Here is an 18,508-nt window from a genome sequence, read left to right as displayed (position 1 = left end):
ACAAGATTGTTTTCAGGGATTCCTTTTTTTAGATAATAATTCATTTGGTTCTTGCCCATATGTGCTCTAAGCAGGTATGGGGACCTTCTGATCTGTGCCTACAAAAGCTCTCTTATCAGTCTTATGGCTGGGGATAGATTTCTCTGAAACAATTTGTGTTGACATTGTGACTTCCAACAATTTACATCTTGGTGTTTTGTTTGTTTGTTCTTTTTTTTTTTTTACCTTTTTCTTCAGGTGCAGAAACCTTACATTTCCTGACAGGCTTCCTGAGGTCAGCATTGTATTCATATTTGTCAATGAAGCTCTCTCTGTGATTCTGCGATCCATTCATTCAGCCATTGACCGGACTCCTGCTCACCTGCTCAAAGAGATTATTTTAGTTGATGATAACAGTAGTAATGGTAAGAGGTTTTGCTTCTGTTCTTTCCTCCCCCACCCTGAGGTTGGATCATACATGAGAATCCTTGAATTCAGGCTCATCCTCATCCCATTGGCATTTCAAACGTTGTCAGTGCATTTCCTCCCTTCTTCATCTCGGTCTTGCTGGCCTGTCTTCAAATATGCACAAGTGGGGCATGTTAAAAAGAGTATGCTCAAAGAGAGGATGCTATTTCTGTATGTTTAAGGTGTCTGGTAAGCAGAATTTTGAGTGTAACAATAGATGAGAGATGTAAGTTTTAGTACTTCAGAGTGCTTTCAAGATTATATGCTCTCTGTGCCCTTCCTGTTCCAGTTGTATGATTGCATGTGTGTACTCACTTTCTCTTTTGTATAAAACACCTTTCTGTGTTTCTTGGACATCTCCTTTAGGTTTCCGGTTCTCCTCTCCTCATTGACAGCATTTACTTTGCTGCTTTTCTACTGTATGTACCCAGATTTTGCTCTCCATGATCTGAAGGACTGGACTGCCCATATCTGATTGTTCAGTACTTGCCTAGGTGTTTGTCAATGAGGCCATGCTGGGCATTATTTACAAGACTTATTTTTTGGCAACTTTAGTGATGAAATTTTAATAAGCACAGGATGCTGAACTTAACAAAAACTTTTGCTCTGATGGTGGGTGAATTCTAAACTCCTAAAATACGAGGAGAATCTGAATTTATCCTGTTGAAGGAAAATGCTGAACAAGGGGCTTCTCTTATATTTGCCATCATTACAGCTGTTATGGGATCCCTGTAGCTACATCCTGTGACTCACTGCTGATCATAAATGTATCTCAGATTTGTCCAGAAAAGAAACTGGGAAACAAGTGAATAAGTTTCCCACCCCAGGCTATGCACTCCATCATCTCCTCTTCTGCTGACTATCAACGAAGGAAAAAGTAAAATCCTGACTCTTTAAAGTACACACAAAACCCAAAAACTTGATGTAGGCTTATGTCAAATATAATTCAAGTGTCAGTGAATAATACTATGTTTAGAGTTACTTAAGGCTGACCAAGCTTTTCTGAAACACCTGCTTATGGAACAGTGTGGGTAAATTGTCATGCAGGATTTATGAGCTGCTGTTCTTAGTATATGGCACAATTTATGATGTAGCAATGCAATGAAATAAACAAAAAAATCACATGAAACAGTAAACTATTAGCAAAGTAAAAAAAAAAATCAATGTGTGAGCAGGCATACATGTGATTCAGAAACATCTTATGAACTGAGGTAGACTTTTGATTTGCTTCAGCGTGTGGTTCAATCATTTGACATGTTGTTTTACTAATGCACTCTTGGTGGCCTTAATTTTTTGCCCATTCTGTCATGCAATATATGGCAGTTTGATAGGAGAAAATTAAAATTAAAATACAACTTTGGCTGGTGGACTTGGGCTCTGGAATGTGTTTGTAGAAATTCACTCCTGCAGCTTTCAAACAGGTACAGTTAATGTGATGCTAGGAGCTCAATGAATTTAAGTGGCTATTGGTGCCGCAGGGCCTGAGGCCTCTGGATGCAGAGGGACTGGCAACAAGGCAGCCATAGAAAAAGAAAAATAATCTGGCTGAAAAAAGTGCTTTCTAGAGTTTGAGTCTGATTTTCTATAATTTACAGACAGTTATTCCAGTGGGCACATTGCAGAGCAATGTCAGAAACATCAGTGGTCTAAGAGCCTGTCATCACTGTGATGAGCTCACTAACAAATACACTTTGCACTGTGCTCTATGGGCTTGTTGAAATTACTCTTTTTCATTATTTCTTACCTGAAATAGATAAGAAATCACAAGAACCACTTAATCTTTCAGGAAGACCTCTTCAGCTGCATTTTTTGTTAGTACCAATATTGGCACTGTACAGTATCATATTTTTATGGTTGGCTGTGCCTTTTATTCAGGCCTGCCTTTCTTACCCTCCAGTGCCTTAAATCCTTAGGTTCCTGGCCCTAAACAGGACAGAATTTGAGGGGAAGGTAACCTTTGGTTTGGCTGTCTTGACTTGGTGTTACATGTCATTCTATACAAAATCACAGTGTGCAGAGTGATACTTAGTCTCCTAGAAAAATTCAACTCTCTCCAGGATTTTCTGTGACTTCTCTAACCCTATCTCTGACGTCTCTTCCCCACAGTAGTAAATTAGATTCCTACAGTCCTCTTTATCCCATAATGTATGCTGACGACGTGGTAATAGGCATCCATTTGGAGAGGATAGATGTTTGGTAGGAAAGGCAGCAATTGTAAAGATGATTTATGGGCTTTTCTATTATTAGTTTAAATCCTGAAATATTTATTTTACAATTTGTTTTTGCTTTTACAATATTCTATTTTCAATTTTTTTCTCCCTTCTAGCATTGCTGAAACTAATCCTTTATATTTAGTGTCATCCTATGTTTTTGTTAGTAGCTCTTTAGCTTGCAACTATTGCTGCTTGTAAGATAAGTGGGTTACTCTGGGTTTCCCTGTAATGTTACCTAAGGGGGCAAAAGTTTGCTTTGTGCTTGCATCTGGCTCCAGACTCTGCTTCTCGCAGGGACCTGTCAGAATCCTAATTGTAAGCAGTATGTTTACTCTCAGGCTTTTGCTGGGGATGGCAACTTTTATAACTTGATGTAAGATTTTTTTTTTTCTGTGATGCCACAGCCTTGGATTTCACAGGCAAGAAACATTGCACTATGGGAAGTGACTAGAAAGAAAAAGAACAGAGATTGGGCAGAGTGCAAATGAACACATTTTTTTATTTTGAGTCTCTTGTGGTATTTGGTTGGATTCACATAGCTTAGTGATTTAAAATAAAAGCAGATATGATGATTGTCACTAGAGGAGGGCACCAGGATTTCCTGCTTTTGGGGGGAGGCAATATACTGGTAAATTGGTATAAATTCTTGCTGCAGGCCACATTCTGAATCTGGTAATCAACACTTGGATTCATCTCTAGTTTCAGTAGATCTGCGTTTCAGAAAAGAGCAGTGGAAGAACTAGTTGCTTTTTAAAATTCCAGAAGGCTGATTTCAGAAACCCTATATTCAAGTATACGGCCAAAGTCTGTTCATTTGTCTTGAACCATACAAGCTATAGTATTTTATTTCATGCATTTCAAGGTATGTCAAGCAAATTATCTATGACTTTCTCTAAACCTCAGTGCAGTTTTTCAAGTTCCCAATTATGTTTCAGGAGACCTCAATTAATCTCTTTGTGAAGTTTTCCTTTTTTTAAATAAATGTTTCAAGTTAGGGAACCGTGAAAATGCCAGTGTGTGCCATTTAAAAGCAGAAAATAGATTTAACAGGTCCCAAAATTTTGTTCCTTCATTTTAATAAAGTCATTTGCATGGCTTAATACGTGTATTTTGCCATACCATCTTTTCCGGTGGAATTCTGGTAAGCATAACACTGAAATGTTTCATATATGCTGTCAGGTACATTAGTATTAAAATTTAATTTAGTTGAAGGTTAAAAAAAGTGCATTTCAGTGAGTACCTGTGTACTGTATAATGAGAACAAAAGATTTATTAAAAAATAAACCAAATATCAGTGTTATTCATTTGGGTCTCATTCGGGTCTCAGTCACATCGGTGTGAAATAGAGCAACTGCACACATTTCAGCTGTCTTACTGTAGTTTTAAGTGCTGTCTGTCAGATCAGAATCCTTCCTATTCTCCTCAGGAGCACTGTTTGCTTTTCAGAGATAATTAGTTTATAACTTGGCAATAAAATAATTTATTCATTTTTGCCTTGAGAAGTAGCAGAGTTTTCCAGCTGACTCAATGCATTTGAGGAGAGGGATTTGCAGAGAAGAGGCTTTAAAAAAACTTTTAAGTGACCATGCCCATGACTGCTGGTAGTTAATTAGACCTCAGGAATGTATTCAGAAAAAGTATTGCCTGAGCTGGAGACTACTGGAAGAGTGTTTTATTCACTCTCTGGCTTGTTGCCTCATGCCCTCTGGGGACAGGGTGGTGACCTGCTGTGCCACTGGAGTCCTGTCTTGGCTTTTGAGTCATTTTGCTGGCATTGAGCCCCGCTGCATTATGAAGCACCTCTTGAAGATGTTTTAAGATGATTTGAAATCTCTCTAAAAAGCTCATTGTGAGCCATGATGTGTTCAGTTTCATGGGGAGGCAGTATGCATTAATGTGTCCAGAGTATGCCTTACAAAATTTTATATTATAGCAATAATTATCATCCTCTGACACTTTTTCATATTAAAGTTAATAATACATGTTGCAATAGAGGCTCAGATTTCATAAGGTTTCTTCCTTTTTCTTTGAATCATTACTTATGAATGAAATATTCTAACATGTTCAGTTTAACGATTCTCATTTTGTCTTGACATTTCCATGAATACAGCTATTGAATTGCAGTAATAATGCTGGGAATCACAGGATGCTAATTTTATGACTTGCAGCGTTGAAGAGAATTAGCACAGAGGGGTAGAAAGTGGGTCAGATGCAACTGTAACACCTTTGAGAGATTTGCAACATTGTCCTCAAAACAGTGAATAAAAGGAAACTTTTCAAAAAGCAGTTAGAGCTTTTCATTAGAAAGGTGTATTTCTTCTTTGGTTATTTTTAAGAGATATTTGGGAATAGAATATTGTTTGATTTTTTTTCTTTATAAAAGCAGTGATGAATAAACCTCGAAAGTATTGTTCAAATGCATGCTAGATTTCATATTACAGCATAATTTGAAGATGGTTTACTTGTAGACCAGACAACTATGAATATAAAAACCTATTAGTAACAATCTTATAGAGGAAACTTTAGGACTTGCCGTCCTTCTGTTTGGCTTCTTATTCTTCTCTTACCTGAATGCCAGCAAAATTCAAAGACAAATAAAAACATTTAAAAACAAGGAAAAAGCCAAACTTTATTCAAACCTGCTTTCACTTTTGGGCCATGGTTTATGCATTGTGAAGGCTTTGCTTTATCTGCCTAGATTCATTTCCCCCATTAGTTAAAGGTCTTGATGCTGAAATCCTTATTATTGCACAGTCTTTATACAAGCAAGCTTTCAGTAGTGTTGGCAGGGATTGACATGAAAGAAGGCTGTGTAATGCTCTTTAAGAATCAGATGCTAAAAAGCATATATTTATGTATAGACTGGGAAGTCTGTCTCCACTGTAGATTTGAGAACGTTAGCTGTTGTTACAAACTATGCATTTTACTTGCATAGTAACATTTAGCACTGAAACTTGAATAAATGAAGACAGTTCTTTGAGCGTATGTTTACTGCTACATGTTCTGCGGTGATGCTAGGACTGCAATGAGGTGGTGTGTTTTGGCTTGTGTGCCAGCTACTGTGGATGCATCTGAAGAAAATGGCCAGTGGACTATGTTTTGCTTCTGGTTATCTATTTCAGCAGTCAGCAGAAGTTAGCAGAATGAGGAATGTTGTTCGTATGCTGAGGTATGAGACAGAGGAGTATGTGAACACTGGTTCATGTCCCAACAATGCCTGGCCATGCAGCTCAAAACTCTTGTGGAAAAAATTAAGAACACTAATGTAAATGGACTGTGAGATTTTTATAAGGACAGTAGGTCCTGAAGATGATGTCCTAGAGTGGCTGCAGACTGCTCTCTCCTCTTACTTGTCAGTCCTTGTGACATTGTATTTGATCCCTGCCTTAAAGGGAAGAGGTTGTGGAGTAGGATATCAAAAGGAAGTGAGCAACAGAGCAGAAAAGAGAGGGACACTGCCAATTAAGAAGGCCATCTGTGCCAACTATTCTTGCCCCTCTTTTGCTTTGATTTATCACTCTTCACACCTTTTTCTCCTCCTGTGTTTTTTCCTTCTTTTTTCATCCAGAGGTGGTCTAAATCCTCAGTCTTTATTCCCTCAATCCACTTTCCTTTTCCTCATTCCACAATGGCAGTCTGCTTTTTTTGGATGTTCACTTCCTTGCACCCATTCCATACACCTCATCCTTCTTTATATAAGCTTGTGTCTTTCAGCTGGGGTCTCCGTTTTCCATGTTCTCAAATTCCAGTGTACCCACACCTCTTCTCTTCTCCCTATCTCCTCCATGCCAGTATTTGCTGCTTTTTCTCATGAACTGTACTCCTCCATTTTCCCCATCACATCATTCAGCTCCCCCTTGCCTTTAGCCACAGTAATTAAACTCCTGCCTGACATCCATCCATCCATCCATCCATCTCCCCCTCCTTCCCTCCCTTCTTCCTCCCCCCAGCAGTGTTCTGCTCCTTCATGGCGTATTTTTATCATTGTCCCGTTTTCCTCCTTTTTCTCTCTGACACCTCCTTTTCAGACATGTTTTTCCATTTTCTTTTGCTTTCATTTAAAAATAATTATGTTGTATTCTTTTAGATCAGTGTTTCTAACTCTCCCATGTCTGAACTCCATGCTGCGTCAGACTGAGACATTGCCTTGCATTCAGTCACGCATGGGGGTGGGGATAGCATCCCTTGCTGGAGGCAAGGCTCTGATTTTTTTAGCATTGTAATTATAGTTGTATGAAAGCTGTTTGATAACCAGCATGCAGTTTGCTTTGTTTCGTAATGGGAACTGTCACATTCTCCATTCTGTATAACTTACGGGGAAGGTCCTTAGCCTTCGTTTTCTGGAAGGTTGGGAAAACTGCAGCGCTGTGAGAGTGAGGTGGGGCTGCAGGACCACTGCAGCTAAGTGTGGCTCTTCTGGTGCATCCTGGAGAACTCACACATCTCTTGGACCTTTTGCCTCTGTGGAAGTGTGTGCTTAGCAGGTGTTTGCAGCGACAAAGTGGTCTTTCAAAAGAACGGTTACTTTAATCATCTGCAATATAATATAGTTCAGTCTCTTTCTATGGTTGGAGAAGAAAAACTTCAATGTGTGTGAGAGCTGATAGCCTAACTTCTGTCCACATTGGGGGTCATCAGTGGGCAGCAGAGTTTTCATTGCAGTCTCCTGACATGAGAGTTTTTGATTCAAACGTTCATATAATACTATGAACTGAATCTTCCCTAGCCAGCAGTTGCTGAAAGTTAATATATGGTCATCTTATCTTTTATTCCATCCACAAGGTAATTTAACGCTTTCGGTCCTAATATGCTTGCACTGTTGCAGTCTAATAAATACCTTCTTTTATGTCAGATTCAGTACAGCAAGTCCAAGGGGACAGAGCAGCCTCTTCTAAAACCAGCATTTTCTGTACTTGCAGTTTAACGTAGGCAGCAGAATAGGGAAAAAGTTATTTTATGCAACCCAAATCTTATCACCAGATAATTCTTTTTTTTTCTAATCAGACAAGCCCATTGCCATTAAACTAAGCTTTAAGATTGAAATAACAATGTATCTCATTTCAGCATGAGAGGAACTAATTTAAGTGTCATCTCGGTGGTATCTACATGCCAGATTTAATCCTAATGGCAGGTAGTAAAATGGGGTATCTGAACTACAGTATAGGAAATGCTGAAAAACTGGAGATAGGAAACAAAATGCAGGGATGATTTCAGCAGTAGTTTTAGAGATTTTTTTATATATTCTCTTTTTTTCATATAGCAAATGAAACTGAAAGCTATACTGGCATTTTTTGATTGTGGTTTTGTTTTAGCTTGAATCCCAATGTACCAATTCATACTATGTATCACTTTCACATATGCTGTGTACCCTATATATGTCAAGCAGCGCAATGCACAGTTAGTATTTCCTTGTTCTTCATCCCTGTGTCTGTTCTGCCATCCTCTAATGACACAACCCTTAGTGTGAGCACAGACATACGTGCTCTCAGGTTACTTACTGATCATATCAAAGCCCAATACAGACAATACAGCTGAAGTTTCTAGGTGGTGGTAAATAGCTGCACATTGGCACTTTGGAATCTTTTGGAAGAATGATTTGGGCCAACTTACAGGAAATAGCATCACCTGTGTCAGGTGTGCTTCAGAAACAATATGTGGCCCACAGTGTTGAAGGCTGCAGTCAAATTCAGTAAGAACAGGCTAGTTTTAAGTTCTGGTAGCAATGAGGAATTCACCCCATGTGCATTGGAAGTGCTATTGGCTGGTGGCATCCTGACTAAGAATGCCAGCGTATAAATGCTGCCTTGGTCCGCTTCTCAGTACCATTACTGTGATTTTAGCTTTTAAATTAATTACTAGAGATCTCTGAGAAATTGCTTGATTGAAAAAAAAAAAAATTCCCATTTCTTCCCTTTCTCATGTTTGTGGGATTATTTTGCCTTCAAGAATGCTTGAATGGTTTCCATTGATAACATTCTCAAACACATCTCACTAAATTTAAGTAGCAGCTATATGTGTAGGTCCAATGCAGTGACAAACAGTCATGTAGAACTTGTGAGAGAAGTGCTGATATCTGTTGATGGCAGTAAGGTAACTCTGGTTTGATCGGATTGTTTCCTTTTGACATCTTTCCTCATGAAGTATCCAGAGATCTCCTTGCATCCAGTAGAACTTGCATTTGAGATATTCTAGTAATGTAAGCTGTTAAGAGCCTGAATGACTTTTTAAAGGATTTTGTTCTCTTTCCTTATCAAGAGAATGGTACTTATATTTGCAAGAGTTTGACAGGGGGTGGGGAAAACACTCTCTAGTGTTACGCAAAGGAGTTAAAGGATAGAGTCCTATACAAAGTGAGAAATACAAACTGACTTTTAAATGAACTTCGTTAAAATCTACCTTTTCTGCCTAACCCAAGCATACTTTTCTTAAAAAGAAAAATTAGTAAAAAGGTAACTTTCACAAAATTAATGCTGATTTCTTAACTTAAACTAATGGTAAAACTTCCTGCCAGAGCTGAGAATTTCAAACACTTCAACTTCTTTGTGATAGAACCTGAAAATTCTTAATGTGCTGAAGCGTCCAATACGTGACAAGATATTTGCCTAAGGAAGTATTTAAGGGTGTTTGAGTGTATCACCAAATGATAAAAATCAGTTAGCACAAATATATGAATAAATTACAGACTCTTCTGTGTTTACCTAATAGGCATACACAAAGGCACATGTATAGGCATTGCTAGATGTTTTAAAGACATTGCGGAACCTACTGGAAGTCTAAAGTTCAAGTATAGAACCTTTTATCAAAGGATATTTGAATTCTTGTTGTGAATAAAAAAATCAATTCATGTTGACTTTTCTTTTGGCATACTTTTTCTGTAGATATGCTTGGCATTTCATTTTTGAAAGTGTTCTCCAAGTATATTGGATGATCAAATTTTAAATTATTTGCTGTTAGTTATTTGTGGGGCCATTACTCAAATGGTGTTCTTTCCTTTTGCACTGGAGAAGTAACATAATTTAAGTAGTATACTTCAAGTAGCAGCCTGGGAAGTTTGGGAAAGCTCTGTTTAAAACTTTATGGAAACTGTGATGAAACTAGACATAAAAGCTAAAACTTCCATTTACGATGGTGGAATTAACATGGGAAAAATGAAGACTTAGAGCTTAAGCTGTATGAGAGTGAAAATTTCTGCTTGTTTTTCCTCACCCAGTTTATTCGGAAAAGATGTTTTGTTTTTTCTTGGGCCTCCATAACCAGAGTCCTTGTTAACAGCACTTACTGGAAGTCTGTTTTGAGAGTCTGGGTAGAGAGAAATATAGGTGCCAGCCAAATGGAAAGAGATACAGTTTATATACTAAAAACTCACCCTTCATATTCTTTATGATCTTCACATATGTCTAGAAGTCTGTTAGTTTTCTGAGTAAGTTCTGCACCTACTTCCTACAGGATAAGGCAAATCTTGCTCTCCTGGCAGTCTGATAGGCAAAGACTTCTGACTGGGGGACCTGCATGGAGCTATGTTCCCCATTAGCCTCCTGCTGCGTCTCTATGGTATTTTGCAATGGAATAGGTGAATAAACTGATGATTTTTTTTTTTTTTTAAATATTAGTTTCACTTCAAGTGTAATCTGAGAGAAATGGTAGATGCTTCAAAGCATTCTCACAGATATTTTTGATGCCAACTCAAAGGATAATTTGCCTTTCATTAAATGTAACAGGGTTTGTCTGCACTGCAGTATAAACTCTCCAATAAATGATTTAGAATCATGATGAATGCTAAATAATATGGCAGCATGAATCGTTGTTGTTTTGGTTTGGCAGCAGAGAAAATCTTGTTGGAATTGCTAAGTGCTCTCAGTTCTTTCAAGTTAGCTTACTATCTGCTGCTGCATTGTTCCTTTGCTCCTAACTGACACAATTCTTTGGCCCAATGCCTGTCTAATCATTGTTTAATGTTTCAAAAGCTGCCATCTTCTATTTGAGGCAATCTTTTCAAGCAGTACAAATACCAGCAGATTTCCATAAAGTAGAAATAATTGGAAAAATAAAGTAAAAAAAAAAAAGAGAGATGCAAACAGCATTAATGTTTTATGAAGCTGAAAAAAATACCATACACCTAATCAAATTATGGTGAAGTTTTAGGAAGCTTAAAGATATTTCTGTGGCTAAATACATGGTCTATCAGTTTTACATGCTATGGAATGATTGTTTCTCCTGACCTATTGCCCCTAATCTCAATCCTTGCTCATGTGCACAAACTGGAAGGAGAACAACAAGGTCTTCTAAAATGGAAGACAAGTTTACAACTCCTGTGCCAGCAAATAAACAATGATTTCTATTTTTTATTACCATGAACAAGTGCAATGTCAGTACCTGAAAAATGTGCTTACATCCCCATGTCAAATAAGTGACTATGTCTCCCTGCCTTGTAGTAGTATTATTACTGCATGAGCAACAAGTTTAAAACATTTCCCTGTAGCTTGCTGCTTATATGAAATACCTAGGATTACTTTTTAGTGATATCTGTGTGCTTGAAACTTCGTTGTGCCTTTGACAATCAGTTTTAAACATGCAAGTGAAACTGTGTAGCACTGGCTCTGGTTTTGTGTTCTCTCATCAGATATCTCTGTTTCCAAAGGAATGTTTCTTGTCTTTACCCATTTCCCACACATACAAATAGATAAAGCTTAAGGAATACCGTGACAAAAGTTGCGTGACTGTGTGTACAGTTTATATCTCACACACAGGATCTTATGTACTGAGACAATCCCTGATGTAAGACAAAACATATTCCACAAATAGCATTAGTTTTAATTAATGCTATTTGTGCTGCACAGTGTTGTATAGAAGGGCAAGAACTGAATGAGGATGTCTCATGACAACCTCTGGAATGCCTTGTGTCCAAAATGGATTCTTGCCGAGACCATCAAATTATGATCTCTGGGAACACTGTCTCCAGGATGTAGAAAGCTGGAGAACTACTGGACACTGAAGGTTCCCATTCAGCTAGGAATAAATCTTATGGCAGCTTGACTTAGAGCATTAGTCCAATGTTAGAAAAGAGATTTGAGGGAAGCTTTTTCATCAGAAATTGAGCAGAGAGGTTAGGAATTCATAGCTGTTGTTTACCAGCATCTCTAGCAAACTGGAGAGATTGAGAGAGACATGGAAGAAGGCAGTAGGCAGAATCATAGAATCACAGAATGGTTTGGGTTGGAAGGGACCTTAAGGATCATCTAGTTCCAACCCCCCTGCCATGGGCAGGGACACCTTCCACTAGACCAGGTTGCTCAAAGCCCCATCCAACCTGGCCTTGAACACTGCCAGGGATGGGGCATCCACAACTTCTCTGGGCAACCTGTTCCAGTGCCTCATCACCCTCAAAGTAAAGAATTTTTCCTAATATCTAATCTAAATCTACCCTCTTTTAGTTTAAAACTGTCACCCCTCATCCTATCACTACAGTCCCAGTTAAAGAGTCCCTCCCTGTCTTTCCCGTAGACCCCCTTTAGGTACTGGAAGGCCACTATAACGTCTCCCCAGAGCCGCCTTTTCTCCAGGTTAAACAACCTCAACTCTCTCAGCCTGTTCTCGTAGGGGAGGTGCTCCAGCCTCCTGATGACCTTTGTGGCCCTCCTCTGGACCATCTTGAGCAGGTCTATAATGAAGTTACAGGAAACCTCAATGGCTTGGTAAAAGAGCATCATCACATGTGGATATAGATGGCATTCCAGGAGAATGACCATATTGATCACAGGAAGAGAAATGTGTCAGGTGAAATAAGAAAATTTGTACTTTAGCTTTATTCTACAAGCCTGAAAAGGTCAGTTGTTATACACTGATACAGCAGTATCACTCAACCCTGAAATGTAGCAGTATTTTATGCAACTGTGACTAAACTTTCACTGATCCACTCTTCTTTTGACTTCACATTTGAAAACTGAATAAGTGTATGCCCCAGTAGGACCTCTGGAAAGAGTTTGGTGGCGGGAAATAGTGGTGGTTCATATCCTTGAAAATACATTGAGCATGTGAAGTACTCTGTGTTTCTCTCTCAGATGGTCCTACAAGAGCCTGGAGTACTCTACAGACCTTCAGGCGTCATGCAGAACTGAGCACTTCAGCAGAAGAGAGATCAGTAAATCCAGTTTAAGGCAGCCAAAATTACCATTTTACTGCACACTGTAGAACTGGATTTTCTGTTGGTTTTGCAGATGTACATTCATAGTCCCTGAGGTGAGGATGGTACAGTAATTGTAGTGTTCAAGCTTCCACCACAAACAGCTCTTTTTAAGTTGTGGTGTGCTGCCTTTCTTAAAACGATGCTGAGATTAAACCAGGCATGGTAGCAAATCTAAAGAACAAGATTAGATACGAGAGCTCTCAGTTGAAAATTATTCTTGAAAATGAGAGGGAAAGAAAGAGGATATTCCTTTATTTTAAGAGTTTTGGGGTTTGTTTTATCTTTTTTTTTCCCAATAGGAAGAGCCTTTTTACCCTTTGCTTATGTCAGCACTACACCTTTACCAAATATCTAAAGCTTTTACGTTTTGTTGTTAGTTTAAGGGCTGATCTTAAAAGGCGTTGACTGCCTTCTAGGACTTCCTTTTTCATGAATAGGTTGCAATTTACAGTGTGATGTAGGTTCGTTCTTGTGACATAGAAGAATATTATCCATGAAGTCATACAACTAGTCCAGAGAGTATTACCGCAAAATGAAGGAAATCCAATCCTTCAGTGATGTTAGGTCAATATAGAAGCTTACATATCCCACCTCCTCAAATTAGAAACGGTTCATCGTTAAACAAAAGAGTTGTCTTCCCAAATAGATGTAACTGGAACCTCTGTGGTCCTGTCAGTTCTTATCAGAAGTTGCAGCTCCTTGGAGCTCCTGTCTGAGGGACTGGCCTGCGGAGACTGTAAGGAAGATGAATGCAAAACTATGCCTCAGTCGCTTTCAGAGATAAGTACTTCTGACTGCATGCTCAGCATAGGTTAGCTGTGTCCAATATTTGTTCTTTTTAGCACTCTTTTAATAAGGCATAAAAATTAGGAAGTCGGGGTCTTTTAAAATATCTAAAAAGAAAAACCTCAGGGGAGGTGAGTTAATAAAATGGTCTGTTTAACTAACTTTCATTTTATGGCCCTAAACTAGGAACGCTGAGAGATGACTTAGTTACAGTAAAATGGAAAAAAGAGTCTAATCAGCTTTTCTTATAATGGAAAGTGCCCTAGAAAAATATGCCTGTTGCATCAGAATATATCAAACTGAGTTTAATCAACTGTGGATTACTGCACAATAGCTCAATCAACTTTAGGTCAGGAAGAAAGAAAGTAGAGGAATTATTTAGAATTATTTAGTAGAACTGTAGAAGAAGATGTATGCTCAATGGTTCATTTGACTTCCTGGGATTGGATTATCAAAGTTATCAAAGTAACATGAAAAACAGCAGCATGTGATTTATTTCTCTCACACAGGATCTTATGTACTGAGGCTTAGCCCTGATATATGACAAAACATATTCCACAAATTGCATTAATTTTTATGGTGCTGCACAGCGTTGTATATATCCTTGGTTTTGAGTTCATATAGGGTATTTTCATGAAAAACGCAAAGCTCTCTGGATGGACCTACTGCTCTGGCTGACTTTCCTCTTTTTATTAGAGTAGTAATGGGGGTGATTCATTTAATCCAGAACAATGATCACTTAACTTATACCAGATATAGCCTGAGTTAGCAAATCTGTATGCTGGAGATGGATTTTATTTCAAATAAGTTTCAGTCCACACACAAACTTTTTATCGCAGCAGGTTACTTTGGTTATAAGAGCCAAGTTTTCTGCTGGCTTAACCTCTCCTACCTACCCATCTCCAGTTGAACTAAGTGGATTTCTGATTCTGGCAATTTTTATAGGTTCCTATGAGTGTGAAAACTGCATTTCTGCCTGTGCCATATGTACCCTTTACAGTAGAAATTCCTGTGATTTATATAACTGGATGTGATAGGGGAAAACTGTTTTCTCTGCTTTTGTGTTATATTTTTAAAGTTTGATACCACTTTCCGTATCATGTAGTTACCTGTGTAATCAGTTATCCATTCAGTAGTTTCCTGACTAAAAAAGGCCCATAAAACCATCAGTAAGTATAAAATAAATATGTTCCTATTTTTTAAGGGATTCTTTTAGAAATGGAAGGGAATTCTTTGTGAGTTTTGGATAATTTGCTCAAAGATATTGTTGAAATTGAGGGGTAAACTCTACCTTCATTCTCCTATTAACAGCAGAACCCTTTCTGATATAAGCTTCAGCCCAAGGGCTCAGTAGCATCCCAAAAGGGGCCTGACTAGTGACAGCTGAGAAATACACAAATTACATAGAATAAATAGCCAGTTTTGAAGGGAGTATTGAACAGATTCTTGGCCTGGCACTTCATTTCGAAGAACTCCACTATAGGTACTGTACATTAATCTGAGAGTACCTGTGTAGCTGTCTAATAGTTCTGTGTTTCTTTGGTAGTATGAGGCACCATCTATGCTCTGTCTGGGAATTTTTTGGAAAAATTTAGTCTGATTTCTCTGTAAATATTCTGCAACGTGTACTTCGATACAATTCTGATTCCAACTGTTCATCTCCCGCAGGAGGCAAAAATTTACATTGTTTCTGTGGGTCAGCTGCCTAGTGAGTGAAGTAAGTGTACAGGAGTATGCAGGACATGCCTGCAGAGCAGGAGGACCACAATTGTTAGGGGATGGATCTACACTGCGCACACTGCTTGGAATAGGTGAGCCTTCCCAGGGCAGGGAGGAGTGATGACAGATAGCTGTTGTGGCCCTGCAGGATATTCCTTCCTTTCTCCCTAGGAAATAAATGTCTCTCTAACATGTGCCAAGTCACAGTTCCACTGAAGAAGGCTTGAGAAATTATACTGCTTGCTCAGGTCTGTCCCTGGAGTCAGTTTCCAGGCTCCTCAATGTGTTTATTTGGCATTTCTGTCAGTAAACTCATTTGCTATTGTGCTGTTCCTGGCACAGATGCAAAAATGGGAACAAGTCTCCTCAAGACAGTCTCACTTAAAATTTAGTGCCCTTTTGAAAAGTGTCTAACCCTTTTAACTGTCCTGGATTGCTTGTCAGGGACTGAACACTGTGTCACCCTAATCATAAAGCCTAATTGGTCACAGCCAATAGTGTGTATTTATAATAGATTGTAAGCCTGATTTAGTTGTGTGATTGTCGTGGTTTAACCCCAGCCAGCAACTAAGCACTTCGCAGCCACTCACTCACTGCCCCCCCATCCAGTGGGATGGGGGAGAAAATCGGGAAAAGAAGTAAAACTCCTGGGTTGAGATAAGAACGGTTTAATAGAACAGAAAAGAAGAAACTAATAATGATAATGATAACACTAATAAAATGCCAACAGTAGTAATAAAAGGATTGGAATGTACAAATGATGCGCAGGGCAATTGCTCACCACCCGCCGACCGACACCCAGCCAGTCCCCGAGCGGCAAATCCCTGCCCCCCCCTTCCCAGTTCCTAAACTAGATGGGACGTCCCATGGTATGGAATACACTGTTGGCCAGTTTGGGTCAGGTGCCCTGGCTGGGCATGAGAAGCTGAAAAATCCTTGACTCTAGTCTAAACACTACTGAGCAACAACTGCAAACATCAGTGTTATCAACATTCTTCACATACTGAACTCAAAACATAGCACTGTACCAGCTACTAGGAAGACAGTTAACTCTATCCCAGCTGAAACCAGGACAGTGATTTATATTGTTTTGTGAGATATCACATGGGAACAGTGAGGTACTCTTTGGTTAAGGTGCTGCTAAGCAGTTAGACTCATAATGGATCCCGTCTTCCTTAATGCCATTACATTCAATGAAAATATTTACACCATACGGTACCGTAAGTCATAAATAGGAGCATCAGTGTCTTGGCTTTCATAAACACAGTGCTAGTTTACCTCTGATTTGGTATACACATGGGAAAAAAAAATAAATCCAAGGGACTGTAAGTACTGTGACAACTGCAGGTTCTGTGACAACTGCCTGCAATATTTATTAGACAAGCTACAGATTCTTGCCACCCTGTTCCTTTTAACATAATTGAGGATAATTGAAATAACTGAATTATTTTTTATCTGAAAGGGAAATCAATACAAATCACAAAACAGCTGTAGACATTTTGTCTGAGATTGTAGATCAGTTTCCTTCTTAGTCACCTGATTTTAGTAGATTTTGATTTTTTTTATGGGCTGTAAAATACCTTTCCCTGAATCAGTTATGTCCATGGTGTGATTTGATGTATGTGGTTTTTTTCTGGTTTAACTTTTAAGTCTTAAATGATTCTTTGTTTTCTCCTTTTGTTGAAATTGACAGCTTTATATCTTAACACTTTCCCTGTGTTTCTCCTGCAGTTCAGTATTTGAAGTGTTTTTTGTCGAACTAGTTCTTTGCTTTTTTTTGTTGTGTTCAAGTGATCTGGCAGTGAGCGAATTTGGACAGTTTTTCCGTGTTCCATATAAAAGCTGTTTCTTAAATGTTACTGATGACTGTGTAGTGTTTAGAGCCAGCTATCCGTCTTGCCAAATTGTTAAAGCTATCATCCCCCACAGGCTGCTGGTGTGACTATTCAATATTGCTCGTGGGAGGATACTGCATTTTCCAGTGAACTTCTGTTCCAAAAAAGATATTCCAGCTTGGCGATGAGAGATATTGCTATCTGTCATTCCATTTCCCCCATCGAAGGGTGATCCTGAAATACCAACTCTAAAAGCAAAGTTGCTACAATGAATTTTCTGTCTGAAATATGTTAATTTTTATGAATGTTCAAAAGGACTTGTTACTCAAGATTTCTTCTCAGTCTTCAGATTTATGAAGAAAAAATATTCTTGTCGGCAGAGAGTTGCGGAAAGAGTTTTAGATCTTTTATTGCAGTTTTTTTGTTTTATGGCTTACGGTTCTTGTAAGTAGTTAGTCTAAAGCAAGTTATTTTTATGGTTTCAAACACACAAATATCTAGGTTTAGTCACCATAGGCTTGGGGTATTGTGATTTTTAACTGTGCCAGACAACAAACTAGTCTGTACTGTTAACATACTTGTCTTTTCTGTATGCTTCATTTCATCCATCTATAAAAAGCATGGGGCAATATTTGCTGAGTAAACCTAAAAAGAGATGAGGCAAGCTTCTGTCAGGATTAATTGAAGCATGATTCCCTCTGTGTTGGGGCAAGAAGAAGGACCAGACAATCTCTCAAAAGTCTGTTCAGTGCTTCAGTCTTTGATTATCTATTTGTCAAACTATTTTTGGTCTTTAAATGGAAGAGCTCTAAGGTGCAGTTTATAAACACTCAGTGATTAGTCAGCATGTGGATTTTCAGGGCACATTCTAAGAAACCTGTTATAGATTCTGAGTGTCATAAAAATATCTTGGGAGCTGTTCTTCCTGTTGAAGGGAAGGTGGAAAACTTGCAACCAGTAGTAGAAAGTCCTCTCTGTATTTGGTAGATTTATTTTTATTCTACTATAAATAATTTCTGACCTCAAATTTTGTGAGGCTTAGGCAAATATGGAAAAATTAGATCCTCTGAAAGCCTTTAACAGTCCTGTGAATGCTCCTGTGCCAATAGGCAGAACCAGAGATATCTTTAGTATCTCTCATGTTGTAATATTCAAAGTCATTGGTAAGTATTGACTGTGTCCACACTACCAAATTTTCTGAGACGTGCTTTTGAACAGAGATTGCTGTATATGAAAGAAAAACAATCAGTCAGGCTCTGCAATCCATTTGAATTCTGTATGGAGAATATATGTTAAAAGGTTCACAGCTTGTTCTTTGTGTAACA

The 18,508-nt window shown here is 38.5% G+C and overlaps 1 protein-coding gene across 9 annotated transcripts in view; it reads left to right on the top strand.

The window, feature by feature from the left end:
• GALNT18 (polypeptide N-acetylgalactosaminyltransferase 18) overlaps positions 1-18,508 on the top strand; it is a 249,088-nt gene that overhangs the window by 129,672 nt on the left and 100,908 nt on the right. For all 9 annotated transcript variants that reach the window (XM_069803883.1, XM_069803884.1, XM_069803875.1 and 6 more), the window contains one exon: positions 238-404. In XM_069803883.1, coding sequence (XP_069659984.1) covers positions 238-404 — 167 coding nt within the window. The remainder of the gene's footprint in view (positions 1-237; positions 405-18,508) is intronic.

Source organism: Haliaeetus albicilla, chromosome 16 (assembly GCF_947461875.1).
Source record: "Haliaeetus albicilla chromosome 16, bHalAlb1.1, whole genome shotgun sequence".
Classification (NCBI taxonomy): domain Eukaryota; kingdom Metazoa; phylum Chordata; class Aves; order Accipitriformes; family Accipitridae; genus Haliaeetus; species Haliaeetus albicilla.
Note: the sequence above shows the minus strand (reverse complement) of the source record. Positions and strands in the feature narration are given on the sequence as shown.